Raw genomic sequence first — 15,184 nt, forward strand, 5'->3', positions numbered from 1 at the left:
GTACAATATAAAAAGTACCGAAACCTTATTAAAATATACCAGCTCAAATGTTATTTTCAAAATGTACTTTTAATCTGACAAACATGCATCATTTGAACACATTAGATAATTAATTGAATATGAACTCAAGTAAAATGTATCGGCTTAGAGAAGTATTGAGTGTCCACACAATAAGCAACGAAAAGCCTCAGAAAACACCTGAAGTCTCACATGCCGAACAAATCTTTTTAATGTAAATAAATTGTCGTACTTAGACAGAAGTACCATTATGATTGGATCTAAACATCATTATATTGTTTAAATTAACATATTATTACTTTGGTGCAATAACGCTCTCTATTGGCAGAAGCAGGTGTAACACCTGAACTAAGTTAAAACGCTGTACAATACTGAGATTTATATGACATATAAATCTTTTTAAAACATTAAGCCAAAAAAATATATATCATAAATGAATGACTAATGGGCATTTCTGTTGGAATGTTCTAATTTCAAACTATTCCGAAATCTATTTTCATCTATTTTAATTAGAGAAACATATTGCTAAAAATACACCTCGTGTTTGAAGTGGTTGTGTTCATATTTTAAAATATATGCTTTATAGCTTTTATTAGTTTGTGCAGTGAAAACTTTTGTGATATTTGTGTGTCGAATCTGCTGCGCACGATCACAGTCAGCAGGGCAAAGATGGCGCTCCCTACAAAACAGTAAGTTACAAACAAGCTAACAAGGCTAAAGCTATGAGTGAATGTTTTTCTGGTTTAGAATAAAACAGTTTGGTGTTATATCTGATATTATTAGCTTTATAATGTTAATATAGGACTCACTGAATTATTAAAAATGGCAGATTTGTATTGCTGCTGTTTGAAAACAGCTAACGTTATGCTAACGACAGGTAGCTTTCGTTTATTATGACTTTTTTAATTTCAGTTTTTATAAAAGTGTATTTCTTTTTAAACTGGTTAAAAGGTAACCTTTAACTTTAACCCCACTCGTGAATGTTATCGGAGAGGGTTAGTCAATCTTGGCATCTACTAGCATCCCATTTATACTCTGAAGCGATGCAATTTTGCCACAAATCGTGTGCAAAACACAAATCTTTGATACGTTTGTGTTTAGCATAATGTTCGCCAGTGTGTGCTTGAACATTTCGTTAGTTGTTTTGCAAATTACTTATAGTTTTAACTAATGAACGGAAATATCTTCTAGTGCATCTGTTTGTGTGCATTTGTAGTTCGTTTATATTCATTCCCCTGGTGCCAATTTATCCCAATTCCTTAAAATTAACACACAAAAATGCACATTGGTTTTGGATTATATCTTCACGCTTTTAGTGAACAGTGCCTCATAGCTGCAAAACTGAACTGCAAAGTTCTTCTGTTTAAAACTTGAAAATATTGTCACAAAGACGTAGATTATTACTCAGCCCACGATGCTGTTTCTCCTAACTATAATCTTTGAGTTCTTCATGAAGAAAGCAGTGTTTGCAATAAGTATGCTGCTTACAACATCTAAGATTGTCATCTTTTCTTAATACCAGTTGTTGTTTTATAATTAACACTTAGTGTAAACACATACCACCAGACAGAGTTTAATAAATGCTGTTGTTGTCCTTCAGGTATGGACTTATCTTGCCCCAGAAGAAAGGAGGCTCAAAAAACCCATTTCTGCCAAAACCCTCGGTTTTTGGAGATGACTCAGATGACGAAGTGAGTAAACTTTTGAGCTTACTATGTGTCGGTAGCCAATGTTTTGGAAAACTTAATTAATTTCTACCAAACACCAAATGTCATGTTTCATTCTTCAGACATCAGTTGGAGAGACTCTACAGAAAGAGGCTATCAAGAAGAAGATGATGAAACAGGTGGGAGAAATAAAATATTTGTTGGTTTTGTTAAGTGTCATTTCTCTGCGATTTGCTATTTTTCTGGAGTCTGTCCATTTTTCTTTCTTCCCTTTTTTTTCAAAGACTCGTTTGGAGATGCAGAAGGCCCTGGAGCAGGACAGCACCGTTTACGACTACGACGCGGTCTACGATGACATGCAAAAGCAGAAACTCGAGAGCAGCAAGAAAGTCCTGACAGGAGCTGACAAAAGGGTAAATTCTCTTATGCTAAACGCTGTCCGATGCATGTAGCTGCTCTGATTATAACGGTTCTCTCATTTCAGTGTGGCTGAATAAAAAAGTAAACACAAGCCTTAAGAGCAAATCTTTTTTGTCTTGTTACAGCCTAAATATATCCACCAATTAATGAAAGCGGTGGAGGAGCGAAAGAAAGAACAAGAGCGGAGAGATGAGCGGAAGATTCAGAAGGAGAGGGAGGCGGAGGGGGAGAAGTTTGCTGATAAAGAGGCCTACGTAACCTCGGCCTACAAGAAGAAGCTGGAGGAGCAGAAGGAGGAAGAGGAGAGAGAGAGAAGACAGGCAGAGATAGAAGGTTGGACTAATGCACTCCATCTGCATTCACACTGCACTTATTATGTCACATTGTTTTGAGTTTAAATGAAACAAAGTTTCTTAGTGTAGTTCAAGCTAGGTACAGCAGCCCCTATACTTAATAGCACCAAAGGTGAAAAAGATAACGTTATTTAAATGCCTTAAATTGATGTAATCTTTTATTGCAGTTGCACACCCCAAACATTTATTCTGTTTTTTTCTTTTCTTTTTAATAAAATCTTTTTTATTGGTGCCCCATGTAAATAAAATTAATTCATTTATACTCTAATGCTTTCTAAATGTCATCTTAATGTCTAGAAAGGCCGATATCGATGCTTTGTCACTTCCTGTTTCCCTGGATTATAAGATTAGCATGACACACAACACCAGAGTGTTGAATTTGTAAAGGGTTTGGACAACAGTATTTCAAATTTATGTAAGAGATTATATAATTTATACATATTTGTTTTGGGTTTTTTTTTCCATTTAGCTGCTCTGGACGTGAGGAAGCAGAAAGATCTGAGCGGCTTCTATCGGCACCTGCTGAATCAGACTGTTGGAGAGGAGGAGATCCCAGATCGCTCAGCTAACAAGTTAGCTTAAGTTAAATTAAAACGCTATTATTTTTAAAGCTTCTGGTAATCTTCATCTCTCTTAATGTATTTTTCAATCCACAGAAATCAACCTTCAGAATCCTCAAAAGAAGCTGAGAGGACCTCGCATGCTCTGTCCCCTCCAGCCCAGGAGAACATCCCCAGTTCAGGCAGCGACTCTGAGGAGGACCAAAAGCCAAAGACTGGATTTAATAAACCAGGTGGAGCCTCAGCTCACTCAAATCGTCAGTACAGGCAGAGGTCGCCTTCATCCGGGAGTGGAGAGGAGAAGGGAACAGAGAGGGACAGAGACAGACATAAGAAGAGTCACAGAGGGAGAGACAGAGACAGAGACAGACACCATGGGAGGGAAAGGGACGACAGACATGGAGACAGAAGAAGTGACCGGGACAGACGGAAGGATAGGGACAGAGGTAGAGACGATGACAGAAGCAGAGGCAGAAGGGATTCAGAGAGGGAAGAAAGACATGTAAAGAGGGAAAGAAGTCCTAAAGAAAGGCACTGGAAGAGGGAGAGAAGTCCGAGAGAGAGGGAGCGGGAGAAAAATGGCGAAAAGGATAAAAGGAGGAATTCAGAAGAAGACAAACGGAGGGACAAAGATCAGGAGGAAGAGAAGGAAAGGAAGAAAGAGCCAGAGAGGGAAAAGGCAGGAGCGAATGAGGAAGATACTGATGATGTGGAATCAGTCAGACAGGGCTCAAAGCAAAAAGATGACAAACAGGAAAAAGAAGGTGAGGAGGCAGAGGAAAAGGCAAACAAGTTTGCAAAGCGCAGCACCGAACAGACTGTGACTTCAGCACGAGATCGCTACATGGCCCGACAGATGGCCCGCTCTGCAAATAAGACCTACATCGAGAAGGAGGAGGACTGACACCATGCATAACTCAAGAACATCATCTCTGCGTTTCACTTGACTTTCATCTGAGTTCATAAGATTAGAATAAGGTTGTAGTGGAGTTTTCACACAAAAGCATTTAAAAAGAAGCTTTAGTAAACACTCTTATCACTCATTGTGTTTTTGAACCATCTAGTCTGCAGATTTCAGCACAAACACATTTTATTTAACTTCCCAAAATACTGTAGAAATGAGTAAATATCCCTGTGAAAAGGAAGAAAATCCCCCTTCACATGAAAACACATTGTTGCAGAAGAGTTTTCAGGCCAAATGCAGGTTGAAATAAACTCAGGTCAGTAAAAAAAAAACAAGCCAACGGTACACACAGGGTGAAATCCAGTAAATGTGTAGTGCTTTTTATGACAAAGTTTTGTTTTATTCTCCTTGATAAGAACGGTCACCATTAGCTATGAGAGAAGTTTAAGATATTTTACCAGGGTGCTGAAGCAACTGGATGGATACTTTGGAAAAAGTTTCAGTTTTTTATCTCTTCTGTGGTTAATAAATTAATTACATTTCTGGTCCTTCTGCTGCCTGAATTATTGTGTTTTGAGATTCACATGAAAAAACTGATACAGAAACTCAGTGGAGTTCTGTGCAATTATTGCACTGCAGAAAAACAATCTTAAAGTAATTTTAGCACACCTGAAATAAGAAAAAACTTTAAAGTATCTTTTTATATCAAGATATAAAGGCTTGTTTTAAATGAATTCCTTAGTATTGATGGAAAAGTACTTGATCCATTGGCAGATTTTTTTCATGTTTTAAGTTTCTCCAATTATTAAATTTACTTAAAACAAGACTCTATATGTTGCTGGTTACTTTTAAGTTAGTCTTATTTCAAGTGTACTGTGATATTTGCACTAGAACTATTCCAAAAGTTAAGTATTTTGTATTTGCAGGCTTGAAAAATGTTTTATATCCAAAGTATGTGTGCCAGTTTTGGTGGTAATTTAATCACAGCTTCAGTTTCAACACTTTTTAAAAAGGTATGGATTTATGAACACACCACAATGACAAGTCAGTTGAATCTTTAATATGCAATACGTTCTATATTTATTCATTATGCAGCATTTTATCCAGACTGTACAGGCTTATACAAGAGCAAGCTACATCAAGAAGCACATATTTCATTACCTAAAAATATTAGCATTCAAGATGTTCCTGACAGTTCACCATACAACACAGCTAGAAGGATTAGCAATACTGTCAATTAGCATTAGCAAGAACCCAGATGACAGACTGTAGAATCAGGTTTTGCTGATGTCAAAAGGAGTAGTCAGGTATTTTTCTCCAAACTTCACTTGCTCCATCACCTGAGAAAAAGGAGATCAGTTAGATTTCAGACAGGCAGGAATCCCACAGCAGATGCATCAAAACAGGAAGTTGTTTTTAGCCTCTTTAATACTTATGATGCAAAAACTCAATATTCCTGGAAGGAGAAACCTTCTGTACAAAGACATTTTCCTATTTCTCACTGGTAATCTCACCATGACACTTTCATGTGATTGAATTAAATATACATCTCTTACCACAGAGACGTGGACAAAGTGTGATAGTCTCCATGTCCGATCCTTACGTAGGGAGAGAAGAAGAAAAAAAGTTAAGTCTCCCTAAAAACTCAAAGGAAGATTTGACACTGCGACTCAAGATGTTCAGAAAACCAAGGGTCACCACTGTACAATCTGCCGGTAATTCCAGCATTTCTCAGTTTAGCTTTCATCACAACAATACAGCAAAGTAAAACACATTTTACACACAATGACTACCTTCCATTCTGATCCATGTGTTCAGGAGGCAGCATCATCTGCAGGACAGAAAACAAGAGTTAGAGGAGAAATATTCCTCAGAAAATTCTGATGAATTTTAAATGACTCAGAAAGCTGGATCAGAAAAATCGTCAGTTGTCGCATCAGACGGCACTTCCTATTCCAGGTTTTCATCACCGATCAAATGATGCTCAGTAGCAGGGCTCCGACCAACAAGGCCAATTTCTACTCCATTTAATTCTATTAAACTAAGATGCAGCATGTTTTAACCTATCTGATGACAGAAAGGGAAATTTAATCTGATGAATAAAAGCTGTAAACGTCCTAAAACTTACCAAGATCCACTTAAAAATGACAGGCTCCATGTTTTTTGGAGGGAAACCAGATTTCAGTCAACTCGCCACCATGTTAGCACCTTTAAAGAAAATATGGAAACGAAAGGTTAAATTAGCTGAGATCAATCAATTAGTCAATCTGCATAAAATAAGTTGCTGCTCATCAACGCTCAGAAACTAAGTGATCAACACTGAACAATCTGCCGGTAATTCCAGCTGTATTAGTTCAAGTTTCATCATAACAAAAGCAATAAGATTTACATCAATTAAAGCTAAATACGAAGTACGTACCTTCATCCCAACTCTGTCCTCTTCAGCTTCCAGGAAGTAAAAAATCTGGTAAAGGAAAATGTGAATTTATTGAACGGATATAGTTAACAGCACAATCTAAACCCATCTGGGCTTTGATTCTCAGAACAGTGACAGAAACATCGTCAGTTGTCGCATCAGACGGCACTTCCTATTCACAGTTTTCATCACTGACAAAGTTTAACTAAAACAGCTGAAAGCATTTTGTATTAATTTACCTCTCAGGAAGGAAGTTGGGTCCAGACATGACGGGGCTGTTGAGTTGGTTAGAGTCATGGTCCCTAAAAGGAAGAGGAAGCTTTTAATAACTTGCAGCATAAAAGATGCAATCAAACTGAGAATTAACATTCATTTAGAGTAGTAAACCTGGGCAACTCAGGAATTTAATCTTAAGTCATAGCAGTAAATCTGGTGCTAACGTCGTCCACCACGTGGCTCTCCGAGGCCATTAAGCTACATTTTACAGCAGCTAACAAAAGACGCGACGTTTATCCAATAACCCTGCTACTAAAGCGACACGCAGCGGTTTTAAAGCGTCTTGAATTTTATTTAGAAAAATGTTCTACCTTGTAATAGTAAAGACTTCTCTCGTCTGACACTGTTCATCAAGAGAGAGCAGAAGCAAAAAGGAAAGACCAGGAGGTCGGTGTGCCTTATAAACCTCGACAGTCGCGGTAAGATGACGTCAACCGAAACCTGAAAAACCAAAAGAGATTATTTTCTTTATTTTAAAAAGAGCATATTTTATGGAACAAAGTAAGCAGACAACCTCAATTTCAGACACAAACTTTATCTGATAAAGTTAATAGAAAATATAAATTTCAAAATGTTTTTGAAAAGCTGCTGTTCAAATTTCAGATTTCCATCCTTTTTAGATTACTTTATCTCGTTACATTTTGCTCCCTAGATGCACTTTAATTGTGAAGAGTACAAGAAAAAAATATGAACAAAATGAACACTGTGCGTGATTTTCGTAGTGTGCGTTAAAAAGTAAGAAGCCACCAGGGGGCGCTGTTTACACATCTTTCTCGCCAATAGAGTTCGCTGCTGTTCAGTCTTTATATGACCAGTTTGTCTGTGTGGAATGTTGTCTTTGGAGACGGACTTCTTCATTATGAGCGCTTTGTTTTACTATATATCTCTGGAGTTATACCACATTTACAATACCACCTTTTAATCTGCTTCAGGTACAGTTTTTTTTCTTTTTGTAGCATTTCAATCCAAAGGTCCTTTTGGTTTGTTCTGTAGAGATTTAAATTTTTGCTGTCCAATCTGGTGATCCAATAAAACAGCTAGAAAGCTTTGACTGTGTTGAATTAGCTGAATTTCCTTGCATGTACAATGGATAAAATTGCCATTATTTCTTTATTTGAAAGGAAAGAAAACACTCTTGTAGCGATTACCCACAAGAATGTAGGTTTTTATGTTTTTATAAACATATAAATTGCAATACCCTGGCTAAATCAGTCTGCACATCATTAAAGTAGTATAAAGTAGCTGGAACACCTTACAAAAATTGTCCAGATCTACCTTGGATAATCCACAACCACATGGATTATCCACGGGACTAAGTTCTGCACCCTGGTTAAGCCATGAAAAACTTTTTGCTCATGAATCCAATCTTTTGTTGATTCCGATCAGAAATGCCTCTTGAACTTTATCAGATAGTTTTGGGTCAAAACTGGCTGTTCACGATTTTCACCAAACTTCACAAAACGTTAAAATATTTTGGAGAGAACGTTTTGTTTTTGTGTCGAATGCATTACTTTTTTAGAAAATGAGGTCCAAAGCTCCACTTAGAGAACGTCATCATCTTCCAGAGAGTTTTAGGAGATTTAACTCATCATGTGATGGTTTCGTTGTGAAAAGCTTTCTCCTTAAACACACGGAGAAAACAGTATATTTCAGAAATTCCTGCAGATTCTTCAGTGTTAATGTCGGGCTCCTGGCAGCCTCCCAGTTTCCATCCATCTTTTTAGTAATTAAAGAGAAATGTCCGGTTTCATTCATGTTCCATGTTTTCTCAAGTTGTTAGTGATTGCCTTTCTGTGGATCTTTGTTGCTTCCCATGACCAATGAGCTGATTTTGATCCTCTCTGCAATCTTTTGATTTAGAGAAAATATGAAGAACATTAAACTGAGCTGAACTTCACTTCAGGTTAATCGGATTCAGTTCAGATAAAAGCAGGTATGAACCCAAGAAGGCTGAATCCTTTGTGATTCAATAGTATTTTAGCACATTCATATTTAATCTTTTAACAGATTTATTATATTTTCTGATTGAATAATACAGTATATGTGTCAAAATATTTTAAAACAAACTGACTCTTCGTAGACTTCTTGTCTGGTTCTAAAACCTGATATTTTAACATTTACTGAGCACAGCATTCAGAATCAGATCAACAGAATTTGCTTCTGGCATTTTTATTTAAAATGTATTCTGCCCATTTATTTAAATTAATGTAAGATTTCAAAAATAATATGCACCATCCCATTCAAATTAAAATTATTGAACATTTTCGTTTAATTTTGTATTTCAGGCAAACTGTGAAGACCTTAACTGTGGCTCTTGCTTGGTTTCTGAAATGAGTCTAAACATAGCAAACTGCCACTGTTACCTGCACTAAAATATGTCTTTATGTGTCTCTTACAGTGTGGCAGTGATTCTCTTTAAGTTTTAAAATAACTCTGGCAGCATGTTGCCTCCTGTGAAGAAGGACAGAATCATCACTCACCTCCCAAAGGTTGGTAAACATAAATAATATTCCATAAAAACAAGAATTATTCAAAAATCCCTTTAATTCTGAGCGATAGCTTAAATCTGGGAATGTACTTCCTGCACATTTCTGCAAAAACACGATCTGAAGTTTTATCAAATTTGATAAAGGTAGTTATAAGTTAAGAAGGGATTTAGACACAGTGGGGTAGTAAACAACAGAGGTTAAAGTCATTATTTATTGTTGACTAGTTTTCTGTATTTATCTATCATTTTGCAACTAGTAGCTTGACATTTTACCGCATTACAACCGCAGCCTCCAACGTGTTGAAGGCTGCCTTCAGTCCTGATCTGAGCACAAATCTGAAATCTTTGGGTGTAGATTGAATCAGCATTTCTCTTGATTTTCAGCCAGAAAAACTATTTTCATTTAATCTAAGGTTTTCTTCCGTTTAATATGTTTTTAGTGTTTTAGTCCAAATGCAGCTCTGCACACCAAAGACGGCTTCCACCCGCAGGTGAGAGCTGCATGCCAGGTTCAGAAGACGGATGGCGTGAGGTAAGATCCGTTTTTATAATCTCCACACTGAGATATGTGTTGAAGATAAATGAATTAGCTCTGAATTCATTTTTTTGGGCTGAATGGGCTGAATTAGCCCATTCATTTGGGCCGTGAAGTCACGCTAAAGTTTGTCTCAGGGATCAGCTGATAGACATCTGTGAAGCCTACCATCTCTGACAACATTATTCCTAAGAAAAGAGAAGGCTGAAGATTTTATTTTTTGGGAAAAAAAGAGACAAAAAAATTACTACACACAAAAGAAGATACAGCATTATATTAGATGATTGTGTGAAATCAACCTCTAGAGAAATTTTCCATTATAATGTAAAATCAAACCATGTGCATGGTTCCTGTTAACAGTTATGAAATGTTCTTACATAAACGTAGAAACACATCAGCAAAATGTGACGAATGTCCAACAATTTTTATGAATTGTTTGAAGTGTTGTTGTTATTGCAGACGCTTGTGTTTATTTTTTGAAAATAAGACAAATATGACTTAATTACACATTTAACGTCAGTCCTTTGAAATATTTACACCTTTAAACCAGTTGTACTGTTTTTCAGAGTCCTATTAACTAAAGAATTTGTGTTAAGAAATTCCTCTACGGAACAATTTGCATGAAATACAATTTCACAAATTAATTCTGAACTCATTAATATTAAATTGCAAATATTCTAGATTTGACAAACCTTTCCATTTTCTGTAGTTCAATTTTTTTACGTAAGAATCCCAAAGCTTACAAAGTGAAATGTATTTTCTGACACTTCTGGCTTTCTGCTTTCAGCTTTAATATCGCCAAAGTCATCGTGGTGGGAGACGTTTCTGTTGGGAAAACCTGTTTAATCAGCAGGTGAGGCAAAGTTTACGCAGCTGCAGAACAAACTACTTTATAATCACACAGAGTCCATTACAAGAAATATTTTGTATCCATCCATACATTTTTCTCAAATTATCACCACAAACATCAAGGAATTATATTGAGATTTTATGTAAAGTGGAAGGAAAAATACTGATGGACCATTAAGTCCAAACAAAAGGAGAAAACTGTCAACATTATGGACCACTTTGTGTTGGGCTGTCACATAAAATCCCAATGAAAAAATGTGAAAAAAATGTGAAGAAGTGAACTTCTGAAAGACAGCTTTTCCTCAAAAAGGTAAATTTTAAGCAATTTTTCAAACTTATGTTACAGAAATTAAAGCAAGTTCTCTGTAATAAGCCTTCTTCTGAAATGAGAGACTTTAATCTCATAACGTTTATAACTTAATCAGTTCTGGATAGTTTTATCACCGTTGTTTTACTCTTTACTGTGTGCTCTATGTCATTAATTAATCCAAATTATCAGCCTGTGTTGATACAGAAAAACACTCATCGCTTGTTTTCGATTCTCAAATGTTTTTAATGCTTTTATTTGCAAAGTTCTGAGTTTTCCTGGTTTCTTCTTCAGGTTCTGCAGAGGAGCGTTCGACAGGACCTACAAAGCAACCATCGGGGTGGACTTTGAGATGGAGCGCTTCGAGGTGCTTGGCGTTCCCTTCAGTTTGCAGCTGTAAGTCCTGAAGTGGCAACAGATTTATCCACATCTGGTGTCATGCATCACAAAGAAATCTGTGATCTCCCTTTTGTTTTATTTTAGAATTAGATAAATATGAGATTCTAACCATTTAGACTGTTGAGTTGGACCTCAGTTCCCTTCAATGTGTTGATTTAGTGTAACTTTACAGTAATAAGCTGCCAGTGTGCGTGCTTTTATTTTGAAAGTGCTTAACGTTTTCCAGGTGGGATACAGCAGGTCAGGAGCGCTTCAAGTGCATCGCCTCAACATATTACAGAGGAGCGCAAGGTGAATGCTGCAATAATCCAGATTTAAACTGAGCTGCGTTGCATCTAATCAAACTGTGTCCCCAGCCATCATGGTGGTGTTTGACTTGAGCAGTGTGAACTCATTAGCGCATGCCAGGTATGCAGCATCACATTGTTTTAAAATATTTCCTTCTCTTTCTGCATCTAAAATTGTGGATTTGTGTGTGCAGAGAGTGGCTGGAGGATGCCATGAAGGAAAACGATCCGTCCAGTGTTTTACTGTTCCTCGTCGGGACCAAGAAAGACCTGAGCGTGGGTGAAACTATGACAGAGAAACTGCCAACAGAGATTACAGCTGAACCGTGTGATTAGCTAACAGATCAGTCAAGATGGAGCAAATGATTTCGTTTGATGTCTTTGACAAAAATTGATATGCAACAGATCTATATCTGGAAGGTTGCATATGTGTTATAGATAAAATAGTCAGTTGGACAAATGTTTACATTTTGAATAAGCAAAAAAATGGGCAAACACACATCTCACATTTTCTAGAAAAATGTTGAGAGATTGTTTTTAAAAAATTTTGAAAAGTAGAGCATCTTGTCACATCTGGGTTAAGTATTTCAAACGTGGGAGTTTTGTATGATAAATGCTTTTACGGGGTCTAGTTAAAGTCTGAATTGCAAAGATTCATCTCCAGTTGTAGAAGCTTCTTAATTATAGTTTAAAGCAATGTTAGGGGGGAATTACCTTTTCACTTACAGCCAGAATGATTTGAGCACCTTCTTCCCTACATAAGTTATAACTTCAATTTAATTTAAAATAAGTTTAATGCTCTGAAGTAAATCTGTAAATGTTGCCCCCTTTACAGATTTATTTATTTTCATAGACATGAAAATAAATAAATCTTTTAAGACTTTTTCTGAATCATGAACTGAAAAAGACAGGTGAACTAAGACACTAGATGTTCTGCCAATCCTGAGTTGATTGATTATTTGTCTTGAAAGATATAAGTATTGATGTTTTATTTTTCTATTTTAGTCTCCTGATCAGTTGGCTGAGACAGAACAGGAAGCTATCAGACTATCAGAGGAAATCAAAGCAGAGTACTGGGCCGTGTCTGCAAAGTCAGGTGGGCAATAAAGTAGTTCCAGTCAGACCAGTAAGCCTGAATTTGTTTTTTAGCTCACAAACATTTGATTCCTTTTTGCTGTTTCAGGAGACGGAGTCAGGAATCTTTTCCTTCGTGTGGCTTCTTTGACTTTTGAGGCGAATGTTTTGGCTGAGCTTGAGAGGAGTGGGTCGAGACACGTCAAAGACATAATCAGTGAGTTTGTCATTTACAACACAGTTACTGTAGCTGCTGCTGTCTGTCTGTTATCTCATGAAGAGTTTAAAGAAATGTCTTTTCATGCAGCTAAAATGCCAAAGCTAAAATAAATTATTTCAATTATTAGTTTAATGCCAATGAAGTCCTAACTGGGGAAAAGTCACATTAGGACCACAAGCTTGAGTGTCTTTTATCGGGATTTTATGTGACAGACCAACAGAAAGTGGTGCCTGACTGTGAAGCAGAAGAAAAAGGACGAATTGTTTTCAAAGATTAATTGACCGAAATCTCCAAAAACTGTCTTTGCTCCCAGTGTCAGTACTTGGAAGAACTCTCTTTTTGCCTAAACTTACTGTCTTTGCAAAGTAGCTTAAGCTCAGTCAGATTAAACAGAGAACATCTGTGAATATTAATTTTCATGTCTTGATACAGATTTTTAATCAGATTTAAGGCTTTCTCCATGAATTGTCCCAGTAATTATTGCGCTAAACGACAATATTGTTGCTTTGAGACCATTTTCAGTAACAAATTGATAATGGTCTAATACAAAGTTGTCATGCGACGTCACACTTCTGGAAACTTTGTAGCCAACAGCCATCTTGGTAGGTATCCTTAGCTATAGCAGTTGCTATGATGACTATAAACAATACAGGTCGATCCTGATAATTTTGTTATATTTCTCTTGCACAGTGGTCAAGAGTGTCAGAATACTTTATTTAGGTTGGTGTTGAAGTCATGGTTCATCTACTGTATGTACGCTGAGCTTGCCTACCAAGATGGCGATTCAGTGGCGTGAATCACTTCCTGTTCAGACTTCTGGGAACTATTACACTCAAAGAGCAGACATTTTGAGAGAGCAAACTTGTATTATACTTAGTTCTAATGCAAGTTTATATCTTCCACTTTAAACTCTAAAGTGCAAGATATTTTAAATATTCAAAATAAAACAACAATAAATGAAATTGGAATTCAAGAAATATTCATCATCTGATTGGAAATGATCTATTATTTTAGGTTTGAAATCATTTTCTTCCCCTTCACATACATGCATTACCTTCTGTTGGTCTATTGAATAACGTCCATTATTCTTTCTGTTTCCTGTGCAGCTAATTGTGTTTTTCATCTATTTGTTGTCAGTAACCTGGCATTAATATGCATACAACTGCTGAAAAACAAATTCTTGATTGGCTACATTTGATATTTCTGAGACATTTTAAGATTTTCTGATGTGTTTTTCTGTTGCACACAGGAATCACGGACAGCTCAGAAGCCAATCATAAACAAAAGAAGAAGGCCAACTGTTGTTGAGAAAGCCTGATCTCACTGGTGCGGCTACACGGTTACTGGAGCCAAACTGGTGTGGATCCCCTGAGCTGGGCTGCTAGAAGCAGAATCAGCTAAGCAGGCTCTCTGTAGGATCCAGGAAACCACTTGAGAAAATATTTGTCATGATCCAAGTAGTAGCTCCAACATAATGCCTCCAATTGAGCCTGCGTGTTTCTCAGGAATGTTTAGTGCTGACCAGATCTGCAACAAGTAATTCTTTGTCGTATTCAGGATTATAAAGATAGTTTTCCCAAAACCACAGCAGCACTTCACAAGAACATCGTCTGTGTGAACCAACATTTTATCCCGTTAGGAAATGTCTGAATATCATCCTCTGTATCTTTTCCTCCCTGCTGACTTCTGGTCATGTGTCTCTGCTCTTGCTAATGTGATGCATACATCGGATCAAATGACCACCGTCATTCCCATCATGCCTCTCTCCGCTCCGACACAAGCGCTCATATGATCTGGGAGCGGAAGGATTGTTTGGTGGGAGAGTCTCAGAAAGTGGAAAGCTTCATCTTCATAAACTATTCTGCTGGACATTTAATCCCAAAATGATTCAAACTCCTGGTTGATTCAGAGGTTGGAAGGCCTCCTTGCCATTACCCTAATCTCCAGAGTTTCTCTTTCAGGCTTTGACTGAGCCACTCCAATGTTGATATTTCTTCCAGGCAGAATAAACATTCTGGTAAAATTATTATATTAACTCGTGATACACCAGGAGTATGAATAATTTTGGGCTTAACTGGATATCTTTGGAGAAAGTATTGAAATGTTTTTGTAATTCATTGAACACTTAAAAATGTAATAAATCACTTGATAACATGAAATGTCAGATTTAAAATTAAGGTCTTTGACAGAAATGAAGGCATGGAGAAGTATATAAAGGAATTTAATCTCTCTTTATACCAGAGACATTAAAGGGGAAAATGTTGTTATTCCTTCCCCTGCACCTCCCACAATCAGTCCCTGCAGACTAGCGGCAGCAACAATGGATCTGCTGACCTCATCATAGGAGCTACTTCTCAATCCAACGCAGGTAAAAATATTGCAAAAGGCTTAATGGAAAAACATTGTGTTGG

General features: G+C 36.9%; 2 protein-coding genes, 1 long non-coding RNA gene and 4 other non-coding genes across 8 annotated transcripts; 2 read left to right on the forward strand and 5 right to left on the reverse strand.

Annotated features, from left to right (window-relative positions):
* Window positions 1–620: 620 nt before the first annotated feature.
* Window positions 621–4,474, forward strand: nsrp1 (nuclear speckle splicing regulatory protein 1). Its single transcript, XM_028032601.1, has 7 exons — window positions 621–707; window positions 1,619–1,709; window positions 1,808–1,864; window positions 1,970–2,098; window positions 2,231–2,438; window positions 2,928–3,030; window positions 3,115–4,474. The coding sequence occupies exons 1-7, from the start codon at window positions 688–690 to the stop codon at window positions 3,920–3,922; spliced, it is 1,416 nt and encodes a 471-aa protein (XP_027888402.1). The 5' UTR covers window positions 621–687; the 3' UTR covers window positions 3,923–4,474.
* Window positions 4,475–4,960: 486 nt separating this feature from the next.
* Window positions 4,961–7,038, reverse strand: LOC114152509 (uncharacterized). Its single transcript, XR_003597133.1, has 7 exons — window positions 6,926–7,038; window positions 6,578–6,640; window positions 6,342–6,386; window positions 6,051–6,130; window positions 5,716–5,753; window positions 5,479–5,520; window positions 4,961–5,262 (listed from the first exon to the last, which is right to left on the reverse strand). It is a non-coding gene; the product is annotated as an uncharacterized LOC114152509 (long non-coding RNA).
* On the reverse strand, window positions 5,600–5,674 carry LOC114153851 (small nucleolar RNA SNORD65). The gene has a single exon (XR_003597437.1). It is a non-coding gene; the product is annotated as a small nucleolar RNA SNORD65 (small nucleolar RNA).
* Window positions 5,820–5,896, reverse strand: LOC114153848 (small nucleolar RNA SNORD49). The gene has a single exon (XR_003597434.1). It is a non-coding gene; the product is annotated as a small nucleolar RNA SNORD49 (small nucleolar RNA).
* LOC114153852 (small nucleolar RNA SNORD65) lies at window positions 6,219–6,292 on the reverse strand. Its single transcript, XR_003597438.1, has one exon. It is a non-coding gene; the product is annotated as a small nucleolar RNA SNORD65 (small nucleolar RNA).
* LOC114153847 (small nucleolar RNA SNORD49) lies at window positions 6,460–6,534 on the reverse strand. The gene has a single exon (XR_003597433.1). It is a non-coding gene; the product is annotated as a small nucleolar RNA SNORD49 (small nucleolar RNA).
* Window positions 7,039–7,386: 348 nt separating the features above from the next.
* rab34b (RAB34, member RAS oncogene family b) lies at window positions 7,387–14,932 on the forward strand. 2 transcript variants are annotated; one of them, XM_028030762.1, is made up of 11 exons: window positions 7,387–7,546; window positions 9,013–9,103; window positions 9,543–9,634; window positions 10,425–10,490; window positions 11,088–11,189; window positions 11,419–11,483; window positions 11,549–11,600; window positions 11,674–11,755; window positions 12,485–12,575; window positions 12,663–12,770; window positions 14,023–14,932. In XM_028030762.1, exons 2-11 carry the CDS (start codon window positions 9,056–9,058, stop codon window positions 14,079–14,081), a joined length of 765 nt encoding a protein of 254 aa, XP_027886563.1. In that variant the 5' UTR covers window positions 7,387–7,546; window positions 9,013–9,055; the 3' UTR covers window positions 14,082–14,932. The 2 variants fall into 2 exon arrangements, with proteins under 2 accessions (XP_027886563.1, XP_027886564.1); XM_028030763.1 differs by lacking the exon at window positions 7,387–7,546 and adding an exon at window positions 8,477–8,547.
* The last annotated feature ends 252 nt before the right edge of the window (window positions 14,933–15,184 follow it).

This window comes from Xiphophorus couchianus, chromosome 11, assembly GCF_001444195.1.
Source record: "Xiphophorus couchianus chromosome 11, X_couchianus-1.0, whole genome shotgun sequence".
NCBI classification, from domain to species: Eukaryota; Metazoa; Chordata; class Actinopteri; order Cyprinodontiformes; family Poeciliidae; genus Xiphophorus; species Xiphophorus couchianus.

Coding starts and splice junctions, on each gene's coding strand:
- nsrp1 (XM_028032601.1), top strand. CDS start 688: ATGGCGCTCCCTACAAAACA. Junction 1,710..1,807: donor GAGATGACTCAGATGACGAA/GTGAGTAAACTT, acceptor TTCATTCTTCAG/ACATCAGTTGGAGAGACTCT. Junction 2,099..2,230: donor TGACAGGAGCTGACAAAAGG/GTAAATTCTCTT, acceptor GTCTTGTTACAG/CCTAAATATATCCACCAATT.
- rab34b (XM_028030762.1), top strand. CDS start 9,056: ATGTTGCCTCCTGTGAAGAAGGACAGAATCATCACTCACCTCCCAAAG. Junction 11,756..12,484: donor GGACCAAGAAAGACCTGAGC/GTGGGTGAAACT, acceptor TTTCTATTTTAG/TCTCCTGATCAGTTGGCTGA. Junction 12,576..12,662: donor GGCCGTGTCTGCAAAGTCAG/GTGGGCAATAAA, acceptor TTGCTGTTTCAG/GAGACGGAGTCAGGAATCTT.